This window comes from Hypomesus nipponensis, chromosome 20 (assembly GCF_054491055.1).
Source record: "Hypomesus nipponensis isolate SF chromosome 20, ASM5449105v1, whole genome shotgun sequence".
NCBI classification, from domain to species: Eukaryota; Metazoa; Chordata; class Actinopteri; order Osmeriformes; family Osmeridae; genus Hypomesus; species Hypomesus nipponensis.
This window is the reverse complement of record NC_140380.1, coordinates 3,901,707-3,910,244: the sequence shown is the minus strand read 5'-3', so window position 1 is coordinate 3,910,244 and position 8,538 is coordinate 3,901,707. Positions and strand designations below refer to the sequence as shown.

At 43.7% G+C, this 8,538-nt stretch overlaps 1 protein-coding gene across 1 annotated transcript; it reads left to right on the top strand.

Moving 5' to 3' along the window:
• Positions 1-686: 686 nt before the first annotated feature.
• msx2b (muscle segment homeobox 2b) lies at positions 687-3,787 on the top strand. The gene is made up of 2 exons (XM_084683817.1): positions 687-1,240; positions 2,153-3,787. The coding sequence occupies exons 1-2, from the start codon at positions 886-888 to the stop codon at positions 2,596-2,598; spliced, it is 801 nt and encodes a 266-aa protein (XP_084539943.1). The 5' UTR covers positions 687-885; the 3' UTR covers positions 2,599-3,787.
• Positions 3,788-8,538: the final 4,751 nt, after the last annotated feature.

Genomic DNA, 8,538 nt, shown 5'->3' with positions numbered 1-8,538 from the left:
GGAAAGGGGCCATTGCGACACACACATGCACGCATCTACCTACACACACTTGAATGTACGAATTAAACACACACACCGAAACACACACATATGGATGCTCAAATACACATATACTCATACACACATACAAACACAACACATGCCAAACAACACGCGCACACACACACACACACAAACTGGTCTAACAAGTACTTGTGATTAACAAATCAAATTTGAATTATATTCAAATTATGTGGTGTTAATTGATCGATTTAAATAGATGAGAAATATCATGCAGTGGGAACTAGTTTTAAATCTGTAAAGTTCATAACAATAAAGATATACATTTTAAAGGGATACTTGTTACATCAAAGTGTGACTTGATAGTAATTAATAAACAAGCTTTGAAAGATGAGTGCTTATCTCAACAACAAAATACCATTGTATATTTGATCGTATTTGAGGGGAGAGACTGTCCGCCTTAATGTGTCCCGATCGGAGTCCCAGGTCATTGCAGTCATATCCGGAGACAGATCGTTAATCTGTGTTTACCCTGCTCATAATTGGGCGTAAATCACCCTCTCGGGGCTCCTGTTTACGAGTAATTCCCGGTGTTTGGGCTCTGAGGGAATCCGTCGCAGCTAAACGCGCCATGTGAATATTTACTGCGTGTAGGTTTGACTTGTGATCTCGTGACAGCTGAATGGCACCAACCGCCCCGAAACCTTTTTGTTTTGGCAGCGCTGCCATTGGCCGAAAGTTCTGTCGGGAGCTGATTCTCATGACATCGGACTGCTCGCCGCCTTCTTTGACGGTTCCTCCCATTCTTACTTCATACCGTCGGTTGTCCCGGTCTCCGTCAGTTTAGCTGCGTTACCTGCCACCGTCCGGGCAGAGTTAGGTGGGATGTATTCCAGGGCAAGTGTGAGGGACTTCAGTTCATCTGACGAGGACAGCCAGGATCCGGAGTCGGCGGAGCAGACGACCGAAAATAGCAAAACTCCTGTGACAAGCCGTCATCCTTTCAGCGTGGAAGCATTAATGTCGGGCAGGAAAACTCACTGCGAGTTCAGACCGGATCACGTATCGGTGGTTACGTTCTCCAAGGCCCGAGAGTCGTCCAACTTGTTCAGAGATACGTGCAGTCCACCAGAGAGCCTCGGAAAGCGCTTTATCCCACCGTCTCCGGTGAAGTCGGAATCCTCGGAGGCAGATGACTGCACGAGCTGGCTGGTGAACCCAACATTTCCTACACAGACTCGTAAGTGCTCATCTCGTCTGTGGATGAAAACGAAAAATGTATGTTCGTTTGGCTTCAGTCGACTAAGCAGACATTTTTGTCCCTTGTTTTTTGTCAATATGCATTTATGAATAGGCTAATCAATTACCTTCATAACAAGTTATGAAGATAATTGATTATTCATATTCATATTTGAATTATGTTTGAGAATATAAAGTAGCCTACTGTGCAGAATATATATAATATATCAAATATATTGGCCCCCAATATTATTTTTTACATGAATATTGTGTAATATAGTATTTTTGTCTTCTTTATATGTGCGGTTGTATAAAGGTGCAATTTTGCAAAAAATGTTGGTTAGTCTTTTCATTTCCTTCTTTCTTAAAGCATTTTTGCTTTACTTTTTGTTGTTGTTTTTGTGCCTAAGACTTGCACTGTAAACAGATACAGAAATATCTGGTTTATTCAGTTTAGGTGTATTCATTTGCTTATACTCAAATAGCCAACAATACACAATACAACAACAACTGTACGAAATAATTACAATAGCATGAAAATGGTTGTATTTAGTCTGTTGCGTAGTAGGCCCATTTAGTGATAATCTGAATATTTTTATAATACGTTTTAGAATAGAAGGCCTCCAGTGACCCAATTTACTTACTGTTGCTGGCTTTAAAACTCATTCCTGCAAAAATGTATGATAGACAAAATATTACATGGTATTTTTACTCTTATGTGGAATAGCCTAATTAATAATTTATCACATATTTAGACTGTTTTCCCTTCATTTTGTCTCCCTATATCTCTCCTTCTTTCTCTCTTTCTCCATATCTTCCTTTCTCTCTTTTTCTCTGTGTTATTTATTTCTCTTTTCATCTCTCTCTCCATCTCTCTCCATTTATTTCTCTCCCTCCTTCATTCTCCCCCCAGGTCAGGTGAGCCCCTCTTGTTCCCTGAGGAAACACAAGACCAACCGCAAGCCTCGCACACCCTTTTCCACCTCTCAGCTCCTGGCCCTGGAGAGAAAGTTCCGGCAGAAGCAGTACCTGTCCATCGCTGAGCGGGCCGAGTTCTCTTCCTCCCTAGTGCTGACGGAGACCCAGGTGAAGATCTGGTTCCAGAACCGCCGGGCCAAGGCCAAGCGGCTGCAGGAAGCTGAGCTGGAGAAGCTCAAGATGGCCGCCAAGCCTGTGTTTCACCCCGCCTTCTCCCTGGCGCACCCTCTGGCAGGGGGGCTGCAGGCCGCCATGTCGCTGTACGGACAGTCCTACCCCTTCCCCGTTCATCATCACCCCCGGCCACTCCTCCCCCTCTCCCCTGTCGCCCCCCGCCTCTACTCCTCACCCCTGGGGTACAGCATGTACCACCTCTCCTGACCCCCCCACCTCCCCCACCCCCGGACTGCAATCTCAACAACAACAGCAATAAAGATGATAGCAAAAATCATCATCTCAATAAACAAAATAATAGTAATGGTCAACGGACTTCCTATCTAAGCAGCTGGGGACTTCCTGTCTAACCAGATAAGGACCTCCAATGTCACCATCTGAGGACTCTGCCTTAGCTGAGGACTTCCTGTCTCACCAGTTTGAGACATCTTGTCTCAGATGAGGACTTCCTGTCTCACTAGTTTGAGACATCCTGTCTCATATGAAGACTTCCTGTCTCACCAGTTTGAGACATCCTGTCTCAGATGAGGACTTCCTGTCTTAGAGACACTTAACCAGGAAGCTAGAGCAACACAGCAGGAAGCAGCTGACAGTTGATACTCGGTACTCAGGTGTCCGGTGCTGTTACAGGGTGGGTGGTTTGGGAGAACAGAGACACTGAAACACAAAGACAACCTAGACTGATACAAGCAAGTAGGGCTCACCTCTGTCTTGGTCTCTCTTGGTCTCTCTCTCTATGTCTCTATCTCTCTCAGTGTCTCTCTCTCTCTGTCTCTCTTTCAGTGTCCTTCTCTCTGTCTCTCTCAGTGTCTCTATCTCTGTCTCTCTCCCTCTCAAACATCTCACAAACGCGGCTGTTTGCATCTACATTTTTAAATATATGACAAATCAACAAAGCAGTCACAGTCAACCTGTTCAGATTTTCACAGGTTGACTGTGATGATATGGTGTTGTGAATACATATCAGCTAAGGGCTTCTCACACGCTCAACATGAAGCCGTCTTCCTGTTATCTAGCGGAGGAAAAGGTCTGTCTTGTAATGAGATCTAGACTCAAGGGCTCAGTTAACCAGATAGCTTCAGAGGTCTTCACGCCAAAGATGTCTCCTTGTCACTTCCCTGGTGTACTGTGGTTGTTTTCTATCAAATGTGATTTTCCGCACTTCCTCATGTAATCTGTATATGCTTATTTATTGTAGTCTGACTTTACACTTGTAATGCTGGAATATGCCAAGTCTGTAAGTGAATCACAAAGTGTGCTTTTGATATGTACAGTACGTAATCAAAGAAGCGTTTTCTAGAAAGAAAATCTGCATTGCAGATTGCTCTTTTGAAAGGAGCATTTTTCTGCATGTTTTGTAAGTGTCTTTTATAAAGGGTAATGTTTTTCCCCGCAACCAAAGAATTAAATGCCTTACAAAAAACTTCCTGGGGTCTACTTGACTGTCCTGTATACCTCCCCCAGATCCCCAAGACTAACCTGTTCTCCTACGCAGTATTACCACATTTTTGGAACCATGGAGAACCATGGGAAGGACAACCATGAGAAGGAGACCCGTATGGCCGGGACGTAAGGCACGTCACCATAGCAACGACAATATACAGTAGATGCAATATACTGAAGCTAGAACATAATTTAATGTCAACATAGCCCCCTCTACCTATTTCTGTTTGTCTCTGTCTCTTCCACCCTCTCTCTGTCTCGTTCTCTCCCTCTCTCTCTGTTTCCCTTTCTCTCCTCTCCACTCGTCCTTCATACTTTTTATTGCCCTCCCTCCTCTCAAAGAGATGGGGTAGCAGTACAGCTCGTAAACCAGCCTGTGAAACCAGGCTGTAAATCCTGCGGTCTTTGTGGCGAGGACCACTGCAGATTACAACTTCTGTGTGACTTTGATGTAACCAGGAAATCATTTACAGGCTGCAGTCCATTAACCAACTTCCCTCTAATCAAGACACAGACAGACAGGTAGTTTTGTGTCCATTGCTGTCATACACTTCCTCTAGTGGTGTTTTTTAGTATAGAACCTTACTAAGTTGACACCAAGGCCGTAGCCATGGAGTCAACGTTGGGGGGAGGAAATCTACTGGGGAGTCTGAGCCCCCCCCCCCCCCCCCTGAAATCGTAAAAAAATAATACTAATCAGTACCAGTAATAAAAATGGCAACTTTTATGAACATATTTACATTTAGCAGACGCTCTAATCCAGAGCGACTTACAGTAAGTACAGGGACATTCCCCCGAGGCAAGTAGGATGAAGTGCCTTGCCCAAGGACACAACGTCATATGCACGGCCGGGAGTCGAATCGGCAACCTTCTGATTACTATCCCGATTCCCTAACCACTCAGCCACCCGACTCCCTGATGATTAGATTGTGTATGATAATTTCAGACAAAGTGCGTGAGTTTCCTGTCGTAGCATATCACATTTATATTTTATTTGCATTTTTATATCAATATATTGGGGGGGGACCAGATTTGCATATTGGTGGGGGGTGTTTGTGTCCTCCTCAATATATATATTATGATTACGGAAGAGTTTTCTGTGTGTGTGTGTGTGTGTGTGCATGTTTGTGTGTGTGCATGTTTGTGTGTGTGTATGTGATCTCAACTGGGGTATGAGAACATGGAAAATTGATAAGTGATCCATACAGAGTGCTGGGTTGAACCATCAGTGCCAGCTCAGCAGGAGTGACAGGCTGCTCAGCCAATCAGACGCAGGACCAGATGGTTCTTACTGCACACACACACAGACACATGCGCACATATGATATCAAAGTGTCTTTGTTTGTGTTGCTTCTGTTTGATTGATCATTAAGAAACATGGGCGAGCATAGAAGAGCAGAGGAAAGGAGAGGAGAGGAGAGAAGAGAGGAGGGAGTGAGGGTGGTACTGCTAGATTCAGAGACACTCAGAGAGACTCAACTAATAACCAAGTCTGGCTTGCTGTGACATCCTGTCAACTCCTGATTGGCTCAAAGCCCTTCTTAGTGCTCAATGGGACAGAAGGATACAATCATCCAATGCATTACACCCCAACCGAGAATAACGTGTTTGGTACGTGTGTGCTGTGTTCACTTGCATGTCCTACGTGTGTGATGCATGTGCTGTGGGTGTGTGTGTTTGTATGTATGTGCTGTGTGTGGTCCATGTGTGCGTGTGTGTGTGTGTGTGTTCTTCTCTAAAGAATACCCCTCAGCTTCACTAGATTGGGTTTTTACAATTCTAACTCAATTGTTGAACAACAATAATACAATTGTAACATAATAACAATACAGCTCTTTTCAGAGCCATCGTCCTCCTATATTGATCTGTGAACACGTACTTGTTTGTCAGGCTTCCTCTTCTGTCTGCCTAACATCATTATCATCATCCTCATCATCATGTAGGTTCTTTATCAAGCTAATGGGAGCAGAACAAATAAGATCATTGACGTGCAGATCAAATTAGGACCGGGGCCAGAATTTGGATCAGTTGCGGGATTGGATTAGCCAAGCGTCATTGTACTCTAGATGGGAGAAGGGTGTTTGTTTTGTCGCTGACCCAAAATAAAAATATTCCCCAAATATTTATTGTAAAAATAACAGTTTAACATAGTGTTAGTTAAGGTCATTATCGCTATCATAGAGTACGTAATGTAGTAAAAATATTAGATATATTTAATCTGATTATAAATGATGGTAATTTACTGGGTTTTTGGAAGGTCATTCACATAACTTTAGAATGCAATGGCAAAGTCTCGCCAGCAGGAGACACTGTCACCACAGTGTTCCCAGTCCAGCTCTGTGTTTGAGGTTGTTTACCAAACATGAACCAAAAACTACTTTTCTCTTTTTGCTTTGACCAAAACAGAGGATGAGACAGCAATGAGTCAGCACTGGACTGGGAAATGAAGAAGAGAGGAAGGAGAGGATGGAGACCTGAATCACTGGGGTCTGTGTGTGTGAGAGTCTGTGTGTGTGTGTCTTGTGTGTGTGTTTGTGTTGGGAGGGGGCATTTTGGTACTGTGTGTGTGTGTGTGTGTCTGCATCTGTGTGTGTGTGTGAATCTGCTGTGGGCAGGAGAATACACAGACTCTGGAGTGTTCTTTAAGAAACGGATATGCAAATGAGGGTTACAGTGGCCATAAATATGCAAATTCATACTTATTAAAGAGAAACAAAAAACAAGAAGAGGTTTTCTACACCTACATGCACACACACGCACATGCTCACACACACACACACACACACACACACACACACACACATATCCACATCCACACGCACCCAATAACACCTGGTTGAAGGTAAAAGACATCTGGCTGCAGGTTTGCAGCAGAGAGAGAGAGTGCATGTGTGTGTGTGTGTGAGAGAGAGAGAGAGGCAAAGAGAGCATAAGAGCCACCGTGAGACCGAAAGAGATAGAATGACAGGATAAAGAGAGAGGGATAATGGAACAGAGGACATGGGGGTGTAGGACAGAGAGAGATAGAGACACAGAGAAATAGGACAGAGAGGTAGAGGAGGCTACCATATGTCTACTCCCTAAACAGTCCTGTCACCACGAGGTCCGGTCAGGACACACATACACATTCACGCTCCCCCCACACAGTTACACTCACACACACACACATCCACACACACACAGGCATCCATGGGCACAAGCATGCACACACACACACACGCACACACACGCGCACACACACACACACACATGCTTGTCACATGCTAGTGAGGACCGGCCATTCACTCCCATTAAAAATTGTGTTCCCCCTAACCCTAATTTCTCCCCTGACAATATAGTTCTCACTCTAACACTAATTATAACCCCAAACCCATAAAAAAAAAAACGAGAAGTAGCACTTGAAGTTGTAGATTCCAATAAAATGTCCCCACAAGGTCAATTTTTCTTTGTAGTTAACTATCTTGCTATCTATTGACCAAGATCCCTACCAGGGTAATTAAACAAGACCACACACATGCAGGCATACACACATATACTGACGCCAGATTGTTGTGTCTCCAGTTGTCTACACATCGCTGTGAGTACTGCTATTTTTAGACATAGGTGTTTGATTTGACGAGGCTCTCCCTCAATGACTTTCCCCCATGGTGGTGAGCGGGTGGGAGGGTGGCTACAGGTCTGCAGAAGCAGTGGAATGACAATTCAGAGGAAAGAGCAGTCAGAACCCCTCTCTCTGTCTGTCTATCTGCAGCTCGCTCTCTCTCTACACAAGAGCAATTTGTATGTACATGTAGAATCACCACATATAGAAACAGGATGGTTGATTTTGTATGCAGTTGACCCCTAGCTCTCGGTCTCAGGCAGTGTTGCAGTGCCAGTCTGTCTCCCTGTAGTGTTGTTTTTGGCAACCTGTTTTAATTTGAGTTTTAATCTAGGCTTTGTTTAAAACGGTCATTTTAGTTTTTATTAGTTTTAGTCACGTTCATACTCTTTTTAGTCTCGTCAAGTTTCAGTAGACTAAAAGTCAATACAATATTTAATCGTAATACTATACATACATAACACACCATCTCCCTGTTAGTCTGCCTGCCTGTCTGTCTGCCTGACTGATTGGTTTCCTGTCTGTCTGTCTATCTGTCTGTCTGTCTGTCTGTTTCTGTCTGCCTTCTTACTTCCATTGGTCCATCTCATCTCTCAGATATGAATCACTCGGGTTAACTTGATACGCCACAGATTGAATGCAAATTAATATGCTGCAGACAGATGCTAATAATAATATTCACAAAACAGCTGGGGTATGACTGTTTGATCACATCTCTTGTCCTGGTTCACCCAGACAACTGTTGCTCTGTCCTGATAATTGTGGTGTTCCTTGGGAACCGATGTAACCCTAGTTCTAGTCCATGTAATCCTACCCTAGTCCATGTAACCCTGGTCCCAACATGGTCTAAGTTCATTTAACCCTAGTCCTGGTCTATATAACCCCAGTCCTAGTCTATAAATCCATAGTCCAGCCATTCCTAACATTTTCCACTTTGCAGCCCACTTGCATAGCACAAATACAAAACAACTTTCACATTTTAATAATCATTTACCATCTATATGCATAAATATTCTAAGATGTATTCATTCTTCATACTTAAGTGGTTTTGCGGTTGAAGAAGTCAGTGGTCTCTACCACTGATCAATTAACCAAAACTAATG

What these genes read in the sequence shown, in the direction of transcription:
- msx2b (XM_084683817.1), top strand. Translation starts at nt 886, where the DNA reads ATGTATTCCAGGGCAAGTGTGAGGGACTTCAGTTCATCTGACGAGGAC. An exon ending in AACATTTCCTACACAGACTC is followed by an intron (nt 1,241 to 2,152) that starts GTAAGTGCTCAT and finishes TTCTCCCCCCAG; the next exon opens with GTCAGGTGAGCCCCTCTTGT.